This window comes from Aptenodytes patagonicus, chromosome Z, assembly GCF_965638725.1.
Source record: "Aptenodytes patagonicus chromosome Z, bAptPat1.pri.cur, whole genome shotgun sequence".
Classification (NCBI taxonomy): domain Eukaryota; kingdom Metazoa; phylum Chordata; class Aves; order Sphenisciformes; family Spheniscidae; genus Aptenodytes; species Aptenodytes patagonicus.
This window is the reverse complement of record NC_134982.1, coordinates 56,227,381-56,250,778: the sequence shown is the minus strand read 5'-3', so window position 1 is coordinate 56,250,778 and position 23,398 is coordinate 56,227,381. Positions and strand designations below refer to the sequence as shown.

General features: G+C 42.8%; 2 protein-coding genes across 2 annotated transcripts in view; one reads left to right on the top strand and one right to left on the bottom strand.

Moving 5' to 3' along the window:
• Nucleotides 1-6,267: 6,267 nt before the first annotated feature.
• On the top strand, nt 6,268-12,704 carry NIPSNAP3A (nipsnap homolog 3A). Its single transcript, XM_076362461.1, has 6 exons — nt 6,268-6,382; nt 7,928-8,135; nt 10,083-10,244; nt 11,771-11,920; nt 12,308-12,394; nt 12,505-12,704. Exons 1-6 carry the CDS (start codon nt 6,308-6,310, stop codon nt 12,579-12,581), a joined length of 759 nt encoding a protein of 252 aa, XP_076218576.1. The 5' UTR covers nt 6,268-6,307; the 3' UTR covers nt 12,582-12,704.
• A 2,910-nt stretch (nt 12,705-15,614) lies between these two features.
• ABCA1 (ATP binding cassette subfamily A member 1) overlaps nt 15,615-23,398 on the bottom strand; it is a 94,975-nt gene continuing 87,191 nt past the window's right edge. Inside the window, exons 43-50 of the mRNA XM_076362460.1 lie at nt 23,166-23,228; nt 22,592-22,698; nt 22,019-22,160; nt 20,608-20,742; nt 19,743-19,846; nt 19,523-19,615; nt 19,098-19,341; nt 15,615-18,893 (exon numbers count right to left, since the gene is read on the bottom strand). Of these exons, the coding sequence (XP_076218575.1) occupies nt 18,753-18,893; nt 19,098-19,341; nt 19,523-19,615; nt 19,743-19,846; nt 20,608-20,742; nt 22,019-22,160; nt 22,592-22,698; nt 23,166-23,228 (1,029 nt within the window). The 3' untranslated portion in view covers nt 15,615-18,752. The remainder of the gene's footprint in view (nt 18,894-19,097; nt 19,342-19,522; nt 19,616-19,742; nt 19,847-20,607; nt 20,743-22,018; nt 22,161-22,591; nt 22,699-23,165; nt 23,229-23,398) is intronic.

Genomic DNA, 23,398 nt, shown 5'->3' with positions numbered 1-23,398 from the left:
CTCCCAGCCTCCATCTTCTTAGCCTATCGGTTTATTTAACTGAGTTATACCCTGCTCAGCACGTTCAACCTGTGTTAACCATAGCTCATTCACAGGTAGATGAAGTAGTCCAGCCTTCAGCTGTGTTCATTGCACCAGGATTCAGATTGGAAGGACAGAGATGGTGATGACAACATGCCGGACAGATGCGGAGGTAGCTGACAAGTACTGCTGCAAATTTCCCTTGTGTGATTAGCACAGACCTGCAGCTCATTACCCTAAAGAGCAGCAGTGCCTCCTGAATTTTGGCAAGAGACTTTGTATAACAGGGGAACTTCTCATCTTGCAGTACCAAGAAAAGCAAGTTTTCTAGGGCTTGAGGGAAGAGCAACTAGGGCAGAAACAGAGGCCTATTATCAGTACTCATTTCAATGCAACTCCAGGCAAAGGAAGCCTTGAAAGAAGTTATTTACAGAGACTGGAAGAGGGAACAATTTTTCCAGGCAAGTGGGACAAGACTGTTTTTCTACAGGAAAAAGATGTTTATCTAAGCAATGCATCAATAATTAGGAGAGGTAAGTTACTGGAGTTGATAACTCAGCCTTGCTTAGAAATCTCACTCATTATTTTGGGCTTTTCATTGATGAAATATCCTCCAGGACTTAATCCCAAACTCAAGAGTTGAATTAGGGCAGAGGAGCTTGCTCACAATAAAAGAGCAACAAGACTTGCTGCCTCTAACCCCAAGGATGCCAAGCACAGCCATCACGGAGTTTCTTTCATTTACACAGCCATTGGGACTTTTGCTGCAGGCTGTGTGGGTCAATGTCATAAGTAGTATTACTGGTATTACAGTGGGTCACAGATAAAGAGATAAAGAACAAAATACCTAGAAATCACATGCTTACTATGTGCCAGCATTGATGGTTGTCCACCCAGGTTAACCAGGCCCACAGTAAATCAGCAACACTCTCCTTCCACATCGAGCATTGCAGGGGTCGGGCTCGGCAGGGCAGCACAGGGAAAAGGGGATAGCTGGTCAGTCAAGGCTTCTCACTGGCACAAGCACAGCAACAAGACAACGTGAGGGGATGCACTCGTCTGAGAGTGGCCTGCTTGCATTCATCTTGGATCCAAGATGGGAGAGGGTAAAAGAAATCACCCAAGAAAGAAAGTGGTCCCTATCAGCCTCCCCCCCTCTCTTATGCCTGCCCAGGACCATGTCTTTTCTCTACCTCTGGGCTGGGCCTGGCATGGGACTGCAAGGTAAGAAGGTGCTTTCCCCAGGTAGCTGTCTTGTGTTGGACTCCATCTTCATCCATAAAAATCTGATGCAATGGGTACTTTTCCTTGTCTCCTCCACCACGTAAGGCCTCAGACAGGTTAGGAGGCACAGTATTGTTCCATCCTCAGCTGAAATCATCCTGGATTTCTCCAAGTTAAACATGTCCAGGTCTGTGTGTAGAAGACCAAGTAGAAGACCCAGAAAATACCCGCCCAAGGAATGGTGGGGTGGCCCTGAATGATCTCTGCCACCTGGCTTTACCTGCTTTCATACTAGAGAAGTTAGAGCCTGCCTTAAAGCAATACTTAGCTCCCATCTTTTACTCACTTCTCTGCAAGCAAACCTGGGTTCAGAACATAAGTGTAACCTTGGCTAAATCCTGGCGAAAATCTCACTCTGCACCTCCAAAAAAGAGCTTATTGTATACAGAAAAAAGAAGCAAGTAAGAGAAGGCTGTAGAGAATTTTAACTTAGGCAAGAGGATCTGGGTATTTTATCAGCATCCTTTCAGGTACTAATTTTATTGGGGAAAATGTTAATTGAGCTAGTTAGTACCTGTGAAGTGAAAAGTCAACCCAGCTAGGTCGTCCTTGTGTAAACCTTCATCTGCATACTCATGTTGTCTTCTTTCCATGCTCTTTGTTGCACAGACCTCCCAGTTCTCAGCTGCATCATGCTTAAAATACCCACAGTGGCAGAAGCTACCTTATGTCACCCCGTCTGTGAAAACATGCAAGCAGAGTATTCATTTTTTGCCTAATTAACTAAAAAGGGATTAACTAAAAGGAACATTTCACTCTCAAATTTAAAAAATATCATTCACAAAGCCCACATAGATATTCTGAGAGGAACAACTGCAATTACAGTGGCCAAGTAATAAGCACAAGCAATTAACACAGTCTTTTAATACTTTAAATATAATATTTATGGCCTGTTGATAGGAAAGATTTATTTTTTTTAAATCAGAGGTTTGGAATAAAACCGTTTTACTGTACAAAAATGATTGGATGATTTCAGTGTGTGTGTTACCTTTAACATGTCCCTTCTTCTGGAATCATTAAACCATTACAGATTTCCCGGGGGGGGGGGGGGGGGGAGGAAAAATCCATTCACCAAACTTCTAAGAAACATGTCTTCTAAAAAAGAACAGGGAACACATCCGAATGTTTTCTTTTGAACTTAATTCAGACAGACGTAGTGGCCTGTTACCCAGTTTGTGCTACTTGCAAGATGACTGGAGAATGTTTGATAGAGTAAAATTTATCTCCTCCTAGTGTTGATATAAACAATGACACAAGGCATCACGACATCAAACATCAGGCCCAAATGTTTTTAAAAATCAAGCAGTACGAAGCAGCTCTCTAATTCCCTTCCAGATAGCCATAAGCGCCTGCTCTGCCCTTTATCTTCTTGCTGTGCAGCTCTGAAAGGCTACGGTCTCTCAGCGAGGCCGAGACAGCTGATGGACTGCACCCTGGTGCGGTCAGGGGCTGTGTCAAATGTCAGCGCATATTCGGGTGCGGAGTGGATAAATCTGGAGTGGATATCACAGACCTGCTTCCCAGAGAAATAAAGCACTATGTTGCTCTCCCACTGCCTTCTCCAGCAAAGCAAAAACATGAAACCGACTTTCTTGATGCTCATTCACTGCCTGGTAGGGCATCTGAACATGCCTCTGGTTCAAGCATGTCCTCAGGCCCTGGGTAAAAAGAGCACTAACGTGACTCTTACCACTGGTAAGCACAGAGGTGGCACTGGTTCTTGTAGGTATTCTCATCAGTGCCACACAATAACTATTTATATACAATACAGATTGTTTTCATGAGATGAGGAATGCATGCTAGCTGGGAAAAACAGGGAAGAAAATACCACGTTTGATAAGCTGTTATTCAGATTTTCATATGGAACAGCTGAGAGAATGGAAACCAGAGGATATTTACATGTTCTGGCCTACTGGGAACATACCAAGAGGCTGCATTACATTCAGGAATGTTGCCTTGTGTGCAAACCAGGAAACCACTTGTTGCTTGCTCACACAGCAGCAGAACTAGAGAGAGGAAGGGCAGCACTCAGCATGAGAGATTTGTGAAAATGTAACAGTGGAAACCCCGTGTATTACACTTACTTACACTAAACAAGCTCGTTGCACACCTTTCTCAAGCCTACCAATGGCACTGCACTATGTAAGGGAAACCCTACTGACATTGAAAATTACAATTACAAAGAGTTACACCCTCCTGTGCTTTTGAAAATTGCCTTTCTGAGGAAGGAATTTAAGCTGAAGGATTTACGGAGAAATAGAAGGAAATTTCCTTGTTTTATCCTTCATGCAAAAGGAAACTGAAAGCTGTGATTCACAAATGGGAACATTCCCCCTAGCAAAGGAGCAGGTACTGTGCTTTCTCATTTTCCAAAACTCTGAGTCACTTTCTCTGTGTTTAAGCGAACATCACAAATGAAGTTTAAGCTGCTCTTGAAAGCATTAAGTCTTTTGATACAGATGGCTACCTTTCTTTCATTATCACCATCTCTACTTAGAGTACAAAGGAAATTAAAAAATCCCATCCAGTGCTTGCCCACATTCACAAGTCACATACAGATCAGATTAAAAGTGTTTCCTGTTCCATGGGAAAATGAAAATGGATGAAAAAGTTGCATGCAGGGAGTACAACACAAATGCACTAATGCACACAAATCGCCTTCTTGCATTTTGCCTCCATGGAGCTTTGGTTTCCACCAGTAACAAAAGTTTTTAATATACCATTTCAACTCAGGCAGCTCTGGCAGTCACAGCTACATAAACTGAAAATTTCATTTGATTCATCAATTCAGTACCAAAATTTAAACTTCCCATCAAAAAGCATTTGTAACAGATACTATCCACTATTATTTCTTCTACAAGATCAACACTGTCATTCCCAGATGTCCAACACCATCTGTGAGCTGTGAAATTTATGTCCATGAAGCACAGCTCCTGTTTACCATTCTGTGTATTGGTAGACAGACCTGCGAGTGGCAGGCAAGAGTTGGAGATACAATCCTCTCACTTCACCACTGGCTCTGCCACATCCATGTGGAAAGAAGAATATACCCCAGGACTTCTAGAAGAACGTGAATGAGAAAATACCAGGGGGTATGGTGAATTAAAGTTCCAGGCAAAAATGCAGAGCTGAAAGAACAGCCTTCTCAACCAATTTTATCTTAGCCACTTCCTTAGCTGCGCTCATAAGCAGTTTTCTCAAATTTACTTGCTGTATAAAATCGTTTGCTGAATTGTTTCAGGGAATCATTTCAGGCCTTCACTGAGTTCCAGTGCAGTTTGTTGTACATTTTAACTCAGCACTCTGTTGAACTGTTTTGCTCAAATATGAAAATCATGTTCACCTTTGTATTCCCTGACTACACAAAAGAAATAAAAAAATCAAAGCTTCTTGACTATTCAGGTTAGCAAGAACAAAACCTGGTTTTTATGACTACTCAGTTTGAATCAGGGCTTTTGTGATCATTCCTGATGAGAAAGCAAACACATGAAAAGTTCAAACAATAAAAGCTTTTTAAAATGTGAAGGAATATTCCAGCACAACATGGCTATGAACAACATTTCTTCATCCATATAATAAGATAAACAAAGGAGATCCTTAAATATTTCGGAGTTTGCCATCTCATTCCCTGCCTTCAGGTGAAATACAATTTGTTCCTAAGTGAAAAAAAAAACGCGTTAAACCAATCTTAAACCGGCAATAACTGCATCGGTAATCACACTTCATGTGTGCTTCTGCTGTAGAAACTAAGAGAATTTTTCATGACATATTGCAAAAACACTTTACCATGTACCATGCTTGGTTCTTCTGATATTAAAAATGTAACCAAGAATACCACTTGCAAATGAACGTGTAACATATATGCAGTGCAGATGCTTCATTCTTTCCACACCACTCTTTTAATGTGTTTGTTGGAACTACTTATTCTATCTCATTTTAATTTAAACAATCTTTCTTCCTGGGCTTGTCTTTAACAAGGAGAAAAATTGTACATAATTGTGAGAAAAATCATGAAAGCTCCACATGCACGAATCCATCATTTCTTTCTTCACCTTAATTCCATGTGGAGCCCCCCAAAATGAATTACTTGGGGTGGAGGAAGGGATGCGCTGCCCCTATTAAGAGGAATCATGAAAGAGATTGCCTTGTTAATTTAGGTAGTCTTCCATAAACCACCCTTTGCTAGGAGCTGATTTGTCTCCCACAGGTAAAACACTGGATGCACTGACACCAGTAGGAATTTTACATTTGTTTTGGCCAGTATTTAATTCCACAAAGGTATACAGTCTCAGCCACCACAACATCCCACCCCTAGGTAACCGTGTGGTAGTATGAACTATGCAGTTGGGCATACAGCTGTGATGGGGTGACAGTGCTTGGCACTGGCACAAAGCTTGGATTTACCCAGAAGAATGCTACAGAAAAAAGCCACAGGTCTTTCTCCCGGAGGAGGACTGCGACTGGAGGACTTGTATCCATACAATTCGAAGTTTGATCCTGCAAATGCTGGAGGGCGGGTGATTTACCGAATGATTTGCCCCAGGGCATCCTGTGGGGGACAAAGAGTCCCAGGCCCCCCCAAGCAATCGGGATACTTCTTTATTGTATTCAGGCACTCCGGCAGAGACAGCGATATCATATTTCAGGCACTGAAGCCTGGTAACTTGAACGATCATTTCTTCTCAGCCGTGTGCTCATCCTCCATCCGTCCGTCCGTCCGTCCATCCATCCCACTCCAGCGGAATAAAAAACACGAATTAAACACCCTTCGCCGCGGTTCAGTTTGCTCCTGACCCACGCAGCGGGGCGGGCTGCAGAGGCCGCCCCCACGGCCGCCCCAGCGGCGTTCCGCCCGCCCAACGGCTACTCAACCGCCCAACGGCCGCCCCGACGAGGGAGGGTCCGCCGCCCCGCCCCGCCCAAGGGCTGTCCGTTCGCCCGCCCTCCCACGGAACCGACGGCGGACGGCTGCGCTTGCCTTCCGCCCGGCCGGTCGCTCGCCATGCTGCCCCTGCGGGCGCTCCGCCGGCCCCTCGCCGACGCCGCCCGCCTGGCCCGGGCCCCGGCCCGCCCTCAGGTAACGGCCGGGACGCTGCCGGGGGAGCCGAGCGCGGCGGCGGCAGGGAGGGGGCTGCTGGTGCGAGCCGCGGGGTCGGGGGCGGTGAGAGGGCGGGGTTTGGGTGAGCGGGGGCGTGGTTTGGGTGAGCGGGTTTTGGTGCCTGGGTGGGCGTAGGGGCGAGGTTTAGGTCGACGGGGGGCGTGGTTTGGGCCAGCGGGGGGCGGGGTTTGGGCCCGGCGGTCCCGCCCGTGGCTCTTGCCCCCGGAGCTGGGCGGGCGCTGCCCGCCAGGGCGGGGGCTGTCGTTGTCGCGACATCCTCTTTAAGGGGCCTGTGTGCAAGCATGGGCGCGCCTCGTGCTGAGTGTCGGCCCCGGGTCTTCTCCAGAATCGTGTGACATGTTCTTTGGATGGGAGAGGTGGTCCAGCAGCGCTGCGGTACTTGCTTGAGTGGCAGGAAACATCTAGGCTCGTCTTTTCCTGCAGAAATTCGGCATTGGATGGGTCACTGACAGCCGACTGCTGTCATGATTGCTCACCATAAGTGTAGGATTACCGTTCGTTCAGGATCCTGTGGGGATTTAGAGACTAAATGCTAAAAGAAGCTGTGACACATGACAACCAAAACTAGGTGTGTGATACTCCAACGAGTCATTAGGAAACAAGACCTTTGGCCTTGGCCATCTGTATTTTGTGGCTAGAGCCACAAAATAAAAAAATGAAAAAAGTGGTGCGCTTGCCTGCTGATGCTCGTGACGTAAGTCATGTCCAAAATCCATCCTGCAGCCACCACCTCTGTGCAAATACGGGCTACGGCCAAAGATTTGGTTTGGCCTTAGTTTTTCTAGTTTTATTTGAGAGGTCAATAGCATGTTCCAGGTTCTAGTTGCAAAAGTAAGCGTATTCTGGGACTTCCAAAGGGTTTTATGTTATATGAATAGAAAACCTGTTCTTGACCAGCCTTTGGGAAGCAGCCAGTGAAGGGCAAGGATACAGACTTCAGCAGTCTTGTGCTGGACGGAATCAGTCTTTTCCCAAGCGTTGGTATCTTTTTATTTCTTTTGCCAACAGTATGTAATTTGCTAATACTGATGTAAGATTGTAATTAGAAAACAGACTGCAGTAGCGTGAGTTGGTCGGGTAAAGGCAATGCAGGCAGATGTTGATGTTGCCTCTGCTTTAGTGGCATCAGCAGCCTCACCTTTGAATAATGTGTTTAGCCAACTCTCTTTTTATTGCTTTGACTTTTTGCATCCTGCTGCTGGCTTCCTGAGGAAGGGGTATGAGAAAAGGAAAACCCTGCTTTGTTATGGGCTAATAATTAAACAATTGAGTGCGACAAATAAAAGACACATCACGGTCTGTTGCACTGCCAAAAGGAGTTGCAAGGAGAAAAAAAAGTCATAAGATACTTTTGTAGTGGAGCTCACAAAGTACTCCCTCTCCAAGCCCCCGGTGAAAAAAATCGCATCTATAGCGTCTCACTTAAAAAAAGTCTAGAAATTAGAAGATAATTTTCTGGCTTGCAAATTAGTTTTAGTTATTTTTCTTAACATTTTCTCTCAGGTACTCGCATCCCTTGCTACGGGGCCCAGACAAAATAATGGCATTTTCTACGAAATTCGCACATATGATATTAAGCCATCGAAGATGAAGGAGTTTATAGAAGTGGTCAACAAGTACTTTCACCTTCGCACAGGCCACTCGGAGTTGGTGGGATTCTGGTCTGCGGAGCTGGGAGCGATGAATAAAGTTGTCCACGTTTGGAAGTATGGTACGCTCAGCATCCCTTTGCGCTGCTCTGCTCTCTCTGTGCTCCCTGTCTCCTAGGCAAGAAGGCGAGGAGAATGCTTACCCGGCTTTTATTTTTTGCTCTTACTGTAACAAAGTGTCCGAAAAAAATTTGTTCCTGTGCTGATTACTGAAAAGAACACTGCAGAGCCTGTCAGGACAATTTTGACATGTTTGCATGAGAGAATTACAACTGTTCTTAAACAGCAATCTCTGCTAAGAACAGGTATAATAGAGGAGTTGCGGCAGAGTGCTTTGTTCATGGTAAATATTTTTAATTTAGGGCCAATTCCTGAACAACAAATGTCTTCAGAATTTCAAAATGGGTGGAAAAAAGGTTGAGACCTCCTTAATAACATAATACATTTAAGTGCAGACAATCTATATGCAGCCTGCGTATGTTTATATGCATGTATAATTGTTCTCAAATTTTAGTTCAGGGTAACAGTCGCTCCCCTAAGAAAAATGAGCACACAGTCTGCATGCTTAAACTCCTTCTGCAGCTGGACTGTGCTGAAGTGGGAAGCCACTCTACTAGCCCCAACTTCCCAAGTGCAAGAAGCGTTTCATTGCTGCTTCAGCCTTGGTACAACAGGCTTCTGTGCAGTATAATCAACTTCTTATGTTGTTGGAGTCGGTGCTGACCTGGAAGGTGCTGGTGAGCCAAGAAAAGCTACAATTATGCGAGAAACTAGGTGTGCTGGCTGTGCTCTTTGTGGAGCCCAAGGGAAGTTGATACTTGGGTTATGGAGAGGTGGGAATGCACAGAGGTATCATTTCTTTGTATACCTGCTGCAGTCCAGGGTATATTTGTATGCTGAGACAGAGAATTTTGTTTCTGAAGTCCTCAGTCTGCTCGTTGAAATCCAGCATGTTCACAGTACCTGTTTAGAACAGAGTCACCCCTTTTGTCCTGGCGAGGTGAAAGGACCAGCCATCTGTCGACGGGAATATTATGAGTTTATGTGCCTCTGTGGTTAATAAATTGTCCTGCTTCTCAGAACTCTTTAGCCTTGTTCTTTCTCTAAAAAAAAAACCAACCCATTTTTAATAACCTGTGAGAAATACTTAAAATGGAAAACTAAGGAAAAAAACTTACCATTTTTATTTGTTTCCTAATGGTGTTCACATGTGTAAGGTACAACATCCTTTCTCCTTGATTCATCAGACCCCTACTTATATCTTTTTAGTAGTTAAAGATAATTGGTATATTTTTCTCTTGGTCTGAAGATACTGATATTTCTCAAGGTTCTTCCCATTCTCAGATGCTGGATTTTTCTCTTGTATTATTGAAAGCGGTCTGCATAAACATACTGCTTAAGATGCCACTGCAGCCTAACCACTTGAAATTCAGACACTCTTAATTCAGTGGATTTGTTTTTAATTAAAAAAAAAGAAGAAAAGGTTTAGATTTTGGGCATTTAATAACTTTTTATGTAGCTGAATAAAAAGCCATTACTTCTACACTTGTAATTTTAATGTAATTTTATATAAGCCAAAACTCATGTTTTTCTTAATTTTCTCTTGGTAGGCTAATATTCCTTTGAATTTTCTTTTCCACTTCACTTCCTTATTCACTGTGCTTTCTCCGAATCTCCTTATCCTTGGTAACTGTTGCCACAACGAGTAGTCCCTGCAGATGCCGTATATGAATCTTTCTTAACAGTAACATCGCTTAATGTATTTTAACTTTTTAATAAACTTTCTTGGAAAATTTTGTTTGGCTTGAAACCATTTAAATCTGAGAGCTAAAGCAAAGATTTTTGCAGAATTTAAATTTATGCTTCAAGCTAATACACTGTTTAAAAATATCAATTTCAAACTTACATAAATGTAGCTTGCCTCCTTGTAATTATACATTTTGATTGAGTCTGATGTGACATTAAGAGCATTTTTTCATAGGGTTTTTTTTTTTCTTCCTTTCTTACAGATAATTTTGCTCACAGAACAGCAGTCCGGCATGCACTAGCCAATGACAAAGACTGGCAGGGAAAATTCATCTCCCCAGCTCTCCCCTTGATAGAAAAGCAGCACAATGAGGTTGCTTACCTGGTGCCCTGGTGTCAACTTGGGAAGCCTCCAAAAGAAGGGGGTGAGCTTATCATCTTCTCTTTTGCCGATTAAAGTTACTGATGCTGACGGACTAACAAAAAATGGCTTAAAGTTTAAACCAGGTATTACGTGGTTTTATAACCCTTTATGTAGCAAGTGCAAGTACATACACCCATGTGAAAAAGGTGACATAATGCAGATGAGGGACAAAGTTTTTAAGAAGGATTTTACACTAACATCAGTAACTGACTAGAGCCCTGATCGTTAAGGTTGTAAAGAGGTGTGTGAATTGCTTAAATGAACATGGCAAGCTGTAGCAGTGGTCGGAGCAGTCATCCCGGACTTGCTTTGTCCATCTGTCAGTGAGAGGGCATTTCCTGGAGGCACTAAAGGTAATGATTGTTCTCTTTCACAAGGTTTTTCTCTTTTATCAATTTGCTTTGATGTTACTGCTTCTTTTGCATAATAGTTTTAAGAAAAAACAAAAATAATTCCTACTTTTTAAAGTTACATGCAAGTCAAGCATACTTTGTAACAATCATAGATTAGGTGTAGACATCCTGTCCCCATGTATTCTAACTCTCTCTGTAGCAAATATGGTATTAATAGTATTGACTGTTCCCCAATTTATGAACATTTGCAGACTTTTTTGCATGGAGTGATGTCAAACAGGCCTTGCTTGAGCCTTCAGCAGTAATCTTTGTTTTTTATTTCCCTGTGATTCTGAATTTTATGCTGTTACAATTGAATTTGAAAGCAGTCCAGTTTTTCTCTTAAAACTGGAGAGCTGACTTTTCAAACACTTTGTTCCCATTGTAGTTTATCTCCAGCCCATTGCTGGAGAATGAGACCAGACATACATTGCCATATGGCAAGTGTCTAGCTTTCTTTTAAAGTGTCAGCGATTGTGATCTAGAGTAACTACCTGAATGGAAAGGAGATGGATAACGCGTCTTGTAGCAGGACTGGAGTTTTTCAGCAAATCATGCCATTTGTCTACAAACAAGGGAGATATCGTTTGGCAGAGCAGAGATGCTAAGCTAGTCCCGGTCTGTTGGTTATGCCTTCAGATCTTGCTGTGACCAATTGCCAGGAGTGAAAGGGGTTTATAAAGTCATAAACCGCTTTGATGCCAGAAAACATCACCAGTCTTAGAAAAGACCACCTTGCATTGTTCAATCAGCCATCCAAATCCTGCAAACATGTATGAGTTGTGATTTCTGCAAAGTAGTCTGAATCTCCCCAGATTTCCAGGCAACACTGAAAAATTGCTAAGTTGGGCTTTGCATGCAGCCTTCTGTTCCTCAGGGTCCCAGTACTTACATTTGCACTTGAACTAGCTCCAGTTAGTGAGCTGCTTGCGTGTGCTCTTGTGAGCCCCTGGCTGCTGTGAGATGTTGTGCACACTGGGATGAAGGGGCAGTTTCATGTCCTGCCGACCCCACATGGCAGGGAATTGCAGTACTGGTTTCACAATAAATACATCGTGGCCATGACTCACTGTTTGAGAACCGGCATATTAATCTGTATTTCCTTCCTTGAGGTCATCTTTGTCTTTTCTTCCAGGAGTATATGAATGGGTTACTTTCCAGATGAAGCCTGGTGGGCCAGTGTTGTGGGGCGAAGCGTTTCGTGCTGCAATCAATGCTCACATCAACACAGGCTACACCAAGCTGATTGGTGTTTTCCACACAGAGTATGGATTACTTAACACAGGTACTACTCTATTTCTGAGACAGACTTTGGCATGGGAAGGGGCGGAGGGAGAGGGGCAAGCCCTTGTCCTGGATCAGGATTGGACAGCTTGATGAAAGTGTTGGTGTGGATCACCAAAGTCCTGTAAACAGTCCTTGAGCCCAGCTTTGTTTATTGGGTTATAGGCTTAAGCCAGGTGCTGCTGTCTTAAAAGACACTCAGACCTGATGTTAAAGAGTCAAACCTTTTAAAGGCTCAGCAAAGGATCATCCCACCACTGACTTGCCTGGAGAATTGTTTCTGCTAACTGCAAGGCATCTAACAGGTGAAGACAGACTGCTAGAACTTACAGTACATGTTGTATTGCAGCATAACAGTACTCACCTGACTTTATTTGTACTTTCTCAGTCCACGTGATCTGGTGGAACGAGAGCCCAGATCATCGGGCAGCAGGAAGGCACAGTGCCCATGAAGATGCCAGAGTGGTAGCAGCTGGTAAGAGATGATGAATCCAGAGAACTCACTAGTGTTACCTGCATGCATGCTGAGAAAAGTATTATTTCTCATTGGATTACTGTCTTAATTAAATATGTATTTAATTTCAGTGCGGGACAGTGTCAGATTCTTGGAGTCCCAGCAAAATATGCTCCTGCTCCCTCTGCAATGCTCACCGCTGAAGTAACCTTCTTCTAAATGATGTAACTGATGGCAGAAAGGACAAGATGGAAGTGCTGTCAGCAAGTGCCATCATATGGATCGTCATACCCTGTTCTTCAGTGTACAATAAATAGATGCAAAAGGCTGATTGCTAGCAATGTAAATCAGTAAAATTTTGCACCCTGATAGCAATTGATAAACAGAAGTTTATGTTTTTACATCCCCAGGAAAAAGAACTCAAGCCGTATCACTTATGACATGAACCTGTTGTGGTTTAACCCAGCAGGCAGCTAAACACCACACAGCCGTTCGCTCACTCCCCCCTCCCCAGTGGGATGGGGGAGAGAATTGGAGCAGGGGGCAGGGGGTGATGGAAAGTAAAATTCATGGGTTGAGAGAAAGACAGTTTAATAGGACAGAAAAGGAAGGGAAAATAATCATCATGATAAAAGAATATACAAAGCAAGTGATGCACAGTGCAATTGCTCACCACCCGCCAACTGATGCCCAGCCAGTCCCCAAGCAGCAGTCACCGCCCCTCAGCCAACTCCCCCCAGTTTATGTACTGAACATGACATCACATGGTGTGGAATATCCCTTTGGCCAGTTTGGGTCAGCTGTCCCAGCTGTGCCCCCTCCCAGCTTCTTGTGCACCTCCAGCCTTCTCAGTCAGTAGAGCATGGGAAGCTGAAAAGTCCTTGACTAGTGTAAGCACTGCCTAGCAACAACTAAAACATCGGTGCGTTATCAACTTTGTTCTCATCTTAAATCCAAAACACAGCACTGTACCAGCTACTGGGAAGAAAATTAACTCTATCCCAGCTGAGACCAGGACAAACCACACTTCACCTATCTTTTATTTTAGCCACTCAGTTCTTAATGCTTTTATGCATAGCTAGATCACTTATCACACCTAGTAAGTGCTCTTTTCCAATGTTACAGCTGAGGGCTGGTATCACTTTCACAACGTACTTTGGTGACTCTTGTAATTATCACATCATGGCTATTGCATACTGGTTTAAGAATTGCCCCTAGGAGGTGCTGCAGTGAAGCTGGTCAGGTAGTGGGTGCCAATAAACTCTGCCACAAGAAGAGCATTTATTCACTATCTTGTTATAGTTCACTTCAGCCCTTTCCTTTTTTGTTCAGTAAACACTTCCTCAGACTTGTGGATTACACACATAATGCTTTGCCTTAGGTATTTTAGTATTTGTTTAGGGTGCCAAAATTGGATTAGCCCTTGTTCAACTGTGTAGTCAAACTCAGCTGATCTACACATGCTTACATTCTTTGAAATACTTTTTGCCAGACTGCTAAGAGCCAGATAAATTTGGGTAAAGCATTTATTTTTAGGGTTTACAGCTCAAGCTCTTACTCTTTTTAAACTTAAATGATAAGCCCCATTCTCTAAGTACCACATTAGGCAGGTCCTGCATTTTGATCAACAACAGTCTTGATAATAGTTGCTTTAGAGCCAGTAAGCTAGAGTGAATAGCAGCAGGGCAGAGAGCACATGGGCCGAGAAGTCAAACTTGGGTTTAGTGTACAGTGGTGCAGAGCACCCTCTTCTGCAATTTAAAGGTCACTAACTGGCAGAGCACCTGGGAGGCTTTTCCACACGTTAATCACTGACCTCCAATGAGCAACTGATTTCACATTTCTACTGCTTCTTTGTGCAGTCTGCCTAGTGATGACTATTGCTTCTGTAAAGTGCATTAAGATCTCATGGAAAGCACTAAGAAAACAGCTGTAGGCAATTATGCTTACATCCAAGGTGCTGGATCCAATGGGATCCAGATGCTGTAGTAAGGGAGTATAACAGGTCCCAGCTCCTATACCCAAATCTTCATACTCTTCTCCCTCCAAGAGAGCAGTCTTCAGCATTCTCAGGGTGGAACAAACACTACTTCAAAGACCACTGTCTTGTATTTTACAAATCAACTATTTAAGGTATAAATGGCTGATAAACCATCACTACCAAGTTGATTCAGAATGTTGCCTTATGGCAGTTAACGCAAAGGAGGACTTTTTTTTTAAATAACAAAAACATGGGCTGAAAAATGGGACAGGGAATTAATAGGACTTTTTTTTTCCACGAATGCAAAAATTAAGTTTTATTCCAGTAAACAATAAAACAAGAGAGGTATACTAAAAACAGTATAATTTTTTTTAGTAGAACTATTTCCCTTGTCACCAGCCTTGAGAATAAATACTACTCAGGATGTTAGAGGTGTGCTTTATTCCAAAGTTTGTTGTTTTCTGACAAGAGGTTGATAAATCAAGCACATTACCCAAAGCACCAGCTGGACACTAGATTAAAACAGAAAACCCAGGAAATTTTAACTGGCTTTTCATGTCAGGATGAATTTTCCTGATGAGTGTAACTTCAAGAGTTGGCTGGATTCTGGAACTTAACTGGTTGACAGTGGGACTACAGGCAGTAGAAGGCAAAATTTTAAAATCAGTTTTCCTTTGAGCATCAGACCATTATTCTGCTTTCATTTGTAGACTGCTGTTCAAAATCAACCTAGTATTAACTTGAGTGATCTTCCTTTAATTTGATATTAGCTAAGGATTAGCTAAGTTTAGGGTATTTCAGATTCTTTGTACTCAAACGTAACATTTTGCTTTGCCAGTGAAAACAGGTATAGGGTAGATTTAGCAAAGAGGAAGAACAATTGTCAGTAGTTGCAACTTACCACGTCTCTGTAATGGAAATATTCAGAGGCAGATACCTGGCTTGGGATTTAAACATCCAGGTAAGTTTGTTATGCTCTGCAGCTGGATTTGACAGTTACACCAATCACTTTTCTCAGGATTTGCTGGAGACCTTTTTATTTACTAAATTTAGAAGCTTAAAGTAGCACTTGCCTTTCAAATCTTGTGCCACCTCACTTAACCTGAAAATAGTATGTACCCACCGCTAATTTGTAGAGATACTGGAACTTGCTTGTACATTATGCATCAAAGTGCACAACAAAACAAAACTGGGCAAAAGAAGAGCTGCTAACAGCACTCCTCAAAAGAACATATGCAAAAATGACACTTTGAAGACCAATGGCGCCACAACAGCTTTATTTTTTACTTAATACAAGGCAATTAGAGTGCCTTTTAATACTTCACATAACAGTTATTAGCAAATACAAATATATATACTTTTTTTTTTTGCTTTTAATGAAAATGTCCATTTAAGGATTTAACTTAGAAATTTCAGTTGTGAAATCTCTCTAGATTTTTGCAAAGTTAACAGATATTCCAGTGCAAAAATAGATCCCATTACAGATAGCATAAAGTGCTTGGAATGAAGGACCAACTATAATTCAGGAGGGAAGGATAAGCACAAAGTGGTGGTTTAACCATGGGGAAAATACAACAACTCCTTACTGAAATACAAATATACTACAAAGAGGGATGCAACATGTCAATAGTAATAAAGTTTAAGTTAACACCTCAGTGCAGCTTCATTATCAAGAGTGGTTCATATACTGTACGTGACTCTAGAGTGATTTTTCCCCAACACACACTTAAGAGTAAATTAGTGGCTGTCTGAACTTACTCCATGACAAATCTTCACGTGAGAGTTGTATTATGCTGTCTGTTTAGTACAAACAAGACAGATCAGAGCTGTGAAACAGTTTCAGTTAACATCCACATTTACTGTAACATGTTGTCACAGGTAGCAGACTCTGTATGAGCATGACAGTCACAGGGCAATAGGAATCAAGAATCTCTTTTTGGCGGGCTAAGGAAAGAGGACTATGATGTGACTGTTGTTTCCTACTAAATTAATCATTTACGTGAGCAGTTACAAAGAGCAAACCACAGCCCTTTCAGGACCAAATCTGAATCCTCCTAGAACTCGTTCTAGCTCTACACGCACTAGTTTGGTGCAGTGCAAAACTTAAGCCCTTCACTTCGGTGACTTAATGCTGATTTGTAATAGTGATTTTTAGCAGTGGTAAGCCTTCAATACATGCTACTTGTTTCAATGATACCATAACATACCTGCAGCCTGTTAGAGAGAAGTCAATGGCTGTAGCTCACCTGTTTAGTAATTTTTCTGCAGCTGGAAGTCTGGTGTATTCATCACCCTGTAACTCATCCCCATAGGGTGACGATGCCATAAAGATAATAACAAAGCATGTTTTTAAGTGAGGTATACCAATCCCCATTACACTCCTTTCTTAATCCCCTTAGCAATGTATTATACAGATTAAAAAAAAAAAAAAGGTATGAAAAAGGCACTTTAGCAGAGCATGTAGTAAGCTCTTACTTTATCCCAAGGCAGGACACAGCAGGGACTGGGAACTTGTGCTAAATATTTAACTGTTTTTGTATTAAAAATGCTGAATTGGTCATTGTTACCAAGTATACCTGGAAATATGTAATCAACCTTCTTGAGGCTCATGCCAGTCTCTTCACTGTTTGTTGGGCTGCTATGGGCATTCACAGAAGAAAATGGTCCGTGATTGATTCATGGCGGAGTAGCATCAAGAACTAGTGCAGAACCCGTACCAGTATTTAAGGCGGAGGCATGACATACAGGAACAGCCCAGGAACTGCACTTGGGTTCAAACCACATTACTGAACCTATTTCTGAGTGTAAAAGCAAGACAGAGGGGCCCATAAGTGTATTAATGAGAGCATATTCTCCCATGACTGTTGTAGGATGTGAACAAGAATTGGTTGTTCTTGCCATGTAATATCCCCTCTAATATTATCCTGGCTTTGTAAAACTTTAAAAATTGACTGACGTAACTGTAACACTACTATTTTGAACTACCTTGTTCTTGAAGGGGATTTTTACTGAAGCAGTTTGTCACATGTATAATAAGGGTGTATTCTCCAGTTAGGGATCACCTAATGACTGAAACTACACTGCACAACAGAAGCAGAAACTTACACATTAATCTAATGTTATACCAGTTTCCAAACGGGAAAATTTTAGGTGAACAACTTGCACTAATTGCAGATAGCAGCTGATTGCTAGAGTCTGGAACTTGGTCAGATCATGAATGTAGCTATTGCTGAATGGACAGAATAAGAGCATAGCATTGCAAGCATAATGTAAAGAAATACTGTGGCTACAAAGATCAACTGAAAGCACTTTCAATCCCTAATTATGCTACCTACCTATTTAAAGTCATAAATAATACTGTTAAAAAAAAATCTACATCTCATTTCTAGTTTTATCTGGCAAAGCCAGAAATGGCAACATGCTTGTGCTAAGCAATAACTTCAGATGATGGGTACCTTTCTGGTGCAAAGCAGGGGTTAAAGAGCAGATATTACATATCTGAGTGACATCTCATGATTTAGAATTTGCTCTTGGCATTAGCAGCTTGTACAACTACTGAGTTTGCTGCTGTGGTCCAAACCCTAGGTTTGCTTCTCACCCACTTCCCCCTACTAGGTGTTCATGCAGCTGCTGCAGTACCTCAAAGGAGCAGGAGAGTACTTAGCTACACAAAAACCTAGTCAGAATAGGTTATTGGTTTTGATGCTGGTGGGACAATCCTGTGCATTTGCAGGGTTCACAGTTCTGCATATCACCACTTACTGATGGAGATGTATGGATATGACTGCCTGTCTCTTGCCATCCCATCTGCACAGTACTGCTTTGTAGCCCCAGATTTGTCACCAACTGACCTACACCAGTCTAGGAAAAGTAGCTGGTCAGGTAAGTTTTCACAACCTATGGCTACAACACTGGTGGTGACTTTTCTTGCCACTGTCTTGGTGCATTCATTGCCAGCAATGGATGTAGCACCAGGAAATTCCCACTCCTGACATGATTGTTTTAAAGACTAAAACACGCATGTCTAAAATATCTATAAATAACCACTGGCCATGATTCCTCAATGAACTATTTTTGCAGCCCTAGTAAAAACATACTGTACAGGACAAGTTACAGTATGGTTGAAAACCCACAGCATCTGGTGGGTGCTTTACCACAGCTTCAGAGTTATACTGTAATGAGCTAAGTTCAAGTCTTTCACTTGAGAACAGTACAAGACGACTCCACGAGGCACTGCCCCTGTAAAGGAATTTTGTTTTCATTGCATTGAATTGCATTGCATTGAATGGTTATCAGTACAGTGTCCAGTTTCTCTTCCTCTAGCTTCTTCTTTGGGAGTATCCTATCCCAGGAAAAGGAAGTTCGCATTCTGCTCATCATTTCTTTGCTGAAATGGGCTCACACACAACTTTCTTTTACCTTCTCATCTTGCAGGAAGGAATTAAGGATTGCAATGTCTACCACAGTCTGGTTTTTGTGCAATGACAGGTCCTTAGTGTGGTCGTCGTCGCTTTGGTCCTTAGCAAAATTTACAAATACCTGCAAGAAAAAAGGCCACGTCACACATCACCCTGGATTTTCATTAATTCAGGGCATTTCATACACTGGGCTTCCCGAACTAGTCCTGGGATTCAGTACTCTACTTTGCTGAAATGCCCTTAAAAGATAGGTCCAGTAAATTGGTGGACTTATTCCTACCTCTGCATGAAGCAGCTTTTGGCAGACAGGCTACTAAAAACTTACTTGGTCAAGTGTGGTCTGAGAAACGGAGTAGTCTTCTATGTGGAGTCTCTTTTTGTTCTGGGAGAGAATACTGAATATTCTGGCCAGGGAGGATGGTGAAGAGGGAAGCTGGTACTGCAGCATATTCCGATGCTTTTCCTTCAGGACACTTCCAGGGAAGGCATGCCCAAAGAACTCCTCAACAGGCTTCAGGTCTGGGTTTGCCCCTGCAATTCTCACCACTATGGTGTAACCATCTCCAAACCTATAAACAAGAGGGCCAGCACAGGAGTTGAGTGCCTTTGAAACAGAAGTGCAGCTTAAAATCCAGCAGCATTTCCCATAGCCAGAATAGCAATGGGAATGCTGCATGAGGAATTAAGTCTGACTGTATCTCCCTAAAAATGCAGACAACTCTGTGGTGTAAGTGAAAAGAAAATAGCTACCTGTTCTTTAGATGCTGGACGCTGCCCAGACACCTGAATCGCCCATTGACCATTATTGCCATTCGCGTGCACAGGGCTTCACACTCTTCCATGCTGCAGGCAGAAGTAACTTCATTAGCACTGCAAGGAGCAGCGAAGGGCAAAGCAGCCAAGCAAAGTTTAACATCCAGCCCTGGTAGATGCAAAAGCCAGGGTATGATACAACTGGGCTGCTACTTGCCTGTGAGATGTGAGCACCACTGATCTCCCCTCTTTGATGACACTCAGAGCGCAGTTCCACAAGAAACGACGTGCTTTGGGATCCATCCCTGTTGTTGGCTCATCCTGCAAAACATACAAAAAACAGGTTATGCTGTTACGTTCTACTCACAAATACCTCATCTCTGAAGTGACCTGTCCATTCTGATTACGCATACTGGAAAAGCTGAAAATAAACAAGTTTGACTCATTTTCCAAAATGAGAAAATAATTTATGCTCCAAATTTTAAATTAGCAAACATCTTTTTCAGCACTGGGAAGTACTGCTTATTTTGCAATTATAACATGTTGAAATATCCAGTTCTAAAACAAGCTAAAGTCACTTAGCTTGTTTAAATAGAGCACTAGACTACTTTCTCCTGCACTATGAACTTTAGTAATCCTAAGGTTTGGCCTCAATTTTAATGTAAAGAATCCTAAAATATTTATTTCCGATTTTCATTGAATTATTAAAAACACAGGACTGATTCTCCTGCACAGTAGGATTTGCTTGTATCCAGCAGGAAGGCTGTTATTTTTTTTTGTAGGTATAGAAATCTTTGCAGCAGTACTAAGGTGGTGAAGATGCTACAGAGCTGGCAGTTTGGCATCATGTTCGAGACCCCCCACTTTCCCAGGGATTTTTCAGAAACAGAAGTCTGAAGGCACATTATAGCTTGCACCTACATTTAAATAGGGAATCTTTATTTCTGTGTGCTCTTTGCTCATGTTTAAGTGACTAATGATGTATTTAAACATTAGTTGGCCATGAAATATCTAGTCTTCATTTGAACCTGATTTTTCTGTTTTCCAAGGAAAATGTTAATGAGCAAAGGTTGCAGACTCACCAGGAACACCACAGGTGGCCCTCCAATGAGGGCAATGGCTGTAGAGAGCTTGCGCCTGTTCCCTCCGCTGTAATTCCCAGCATATTTTTCACCATATTTCACAAGGCCCAGTTTCCGAATTGCCCACTCGCCAACCTACAAGAGACAGCAAACCACCATCTTGAATCAAGCACAGCAACATCTACACAATGAGATTTTCCTTATGAGCTTTGGCTTTAAAAACATTTTTGAGAAGGGCCACTCATCTGAGATCTAATGGGGCACGGATATGGGTTTTGAAACACCCTGTTCACCTCTAGATCAGGATATATGCAATCCTGCCCCTGGGAGGCCAGAAAAATAAATGGCTGCAGCTTACTGGCCAGTGAGCATGAGTTCAAGATCAGTTGAGCCATGATAACCATCAGTGTAGCGCTCTTCGCAGCACCGGCTTTAGCTAGCTTTCCAATTGCTGTGGGCTTGCAGCAGGGACATGGTCGCTACTGACACACAGCAATCCCACTGTGGTGCACCTTAGCCCTTCAGACAGATGGGGAGGATCTGGTTTGTTTTTCAGGAGTGTTACTACTGGTGCCACTAGACAGGCGTTGTTGCCCTGGGGACTAAAAAGCATTACGGGGAAAAGATTCAGCTACTACTTGGATGATACCCAAAACTGGGTCCCTTTTTATACAGGGCTGGTAGGAACATCACACAGAGGAACTCGCCAGCAACCTTCGAAGGAGCTTGCCATTCTCACCCATCATCACTACTCTCAAAGAGAGATTCAAGCTGCCTGGACATACCCTAGGCACCAGATCTGGCCCTATCCAAAGCACTGGGTACAGGTGTCATCTTCCTACCTACAGCAGTTCCTGTTCTGCAGCACTCAGGACGCATATAGTGAAAACTGCTCTTAACTCAAGGAAACAGCACTAAGAAGGCACTGTATGGTACTGGTCACTGCCATTAATTTCCTAAAGACTGTTAGCATAACCCCATGTCTGAATGCTGAAATAGCAGCACTTTAATGATGCAGTGTGATCAACTGGGAAGATGTAACAGCTAGCGTGAGGCTTCTTGTTAAGCTGTAGAGTGCTTGCTCCCTGGGACTCTGAAGAATTAACTCTTGCCAGGAGGTGAGGTTCTGCATGACCTGCAGCTCCACAGCCCTTAAACTCTTAAAGGAAAAAAGTCATTCAGTGGAGAAGTGCATCCACTATGAGAATGCAGGGCCCAAAGTGTACCCATTTAGTACACTTTTCTAGGCAGCACTGAAAAACCACAGCAACTCTGGTTTGCCCTGGAAGAAAACAGGGGCAGATTTCACTATACAGTATCTTCACATCATGGCATCGCTTGTGTTGCGGGGAGGGTGCATGCAAGCAGGAACCGTTGGTCACTGGGGTGGGTCCTATGGTGTTTCGTTTACCTTGCAGACTTCTTTCTCTGGAACACCTCTCAGGAGTGCAAAGAACTCCAAGTGCTCTCGGCCTGTCAGCAGTTCATTAACAGCATCAAACTGTGGGCAGTAGCCCATGTTCTGATGAACTTCTTGGATGTTGGACAAGATACTGTAAAAGAAAAAACCCTTTGTTAGGATTTCACAAGTACATGCTGCTATTTTAGGTGTTAAAAGGAGGGAAGTGAAACAGTGGGTTTGGAATCACTGAACTAACAAAAATACAGGATCCTAGAAGTCCATCTTGGCCAAATTCTTTTTTCTCTCTCCCCCATCCCCCCCTTCTTTTTTTAAATATGACATTTCAACATGAGAGGGCAGGTATTCAGAAGTGACTACCAGTCTAAATCCATCTTCCTAAGCTGCTGAAGTACTTTACCAGACTTGGCAAAGGGCTGCAACAGATGCCAGGAGTTGAAAAAGGAAAAAGTGGGGCAGAGTTTAGATTTGCTGGAAGTGGAACAAAGGCTGTGAAAGCTGGAGGAGAAAGCAGCAAAGGACCTGCTTTGACACAAAGCAGAGGAAAGATGCATGGTCTTTCACCTGTTTCCTTTGAGGAAAGCTTCTCCTCCTGTCACATCTGTATCACCAGTTAGCATCTTAAAAGTGGATGACTTGCCAGCACCATTTACTCCCAGGAGTCCAAAGCACTGGGGACACAAAAGAGCAGATGAGTACAGTGTGTTTGAGAACAGGATTCAGCTGCATCATTTTCAGCACTGACAAGATGGGAGGGAGCAAATTGACCCTCAGGACAGCTGGAGGGAGTCTTCAGTGCATCTTCAGAAAAAAACTTCTGAACTTTCATTTTAAGTATAAATCTTTAGGCTGGGAAAATGAATGAACTGTGGTGTCACCTTGGTGCAGTGCCACCACAGTGTATCTGTGCCAAACTTTGGAGGGTACCAGAGTTTGGCTTCTGGTCCCAGACACTGAGAGTTCAGTATCTTTTTCAAAGGCAAAGAGAGACATAATCAGAAACTGCTTCAACTTCCAAGCAATTTCCTTCGATGTAATTTGAACATCATCTGTTTCTGATCTTACCCTACTCTTTGCTGTCTATTGTTCTTAAATACTACAGTAATAGCAAAGCAATGAATTTGACAGATAAGCTTACCTCTCCAGGGGGGATTCCAACACAGATCCTATCAACCGCTGGCTTTCGCTTCATTCTGTAAATCTGAAACCAGAAGAAAAAGAATGAGAAGGACAATGTCAAAGAGAACTATAGTTAGAACTATAATTACACATATTCAACATCCCAAACACGCTCTGGTTTTGATCCTACTAAGCTCCTCTGAATGAGGCTTCTGGTGAACTGCATGGTGTTGTGCCAACAAGTCTTAGGAA

What these genes read in the sequence shown, in the direction of transcription:
- NIPSNAP3A (XM_076362461.1), top strand. Translation starts at nt 6,308, where the DNA reads ATGCTGCCCCTGCGGGCGCTCCGCCGGCCCCTCGCCGACGCCGCCCGC. An exon ending in GGGCCCCGGCCCGCCCTCAG is followed by an intron (nt 6,383 to 7,927) that starts GTAACGGCCGGG and finishes ATTTTCTCTCAG; the next exon opens with GTACTCGCATCCCTTGCTAC. An exon ending in GTATGGATTACTTAACACAG is followed by an intron (nt 11,921 to 12,307) that starts GTACTACTCTAT and finishes GTACTTTCTCAG; the next exon opens with TCCACGTGATCTGGTGGAAC.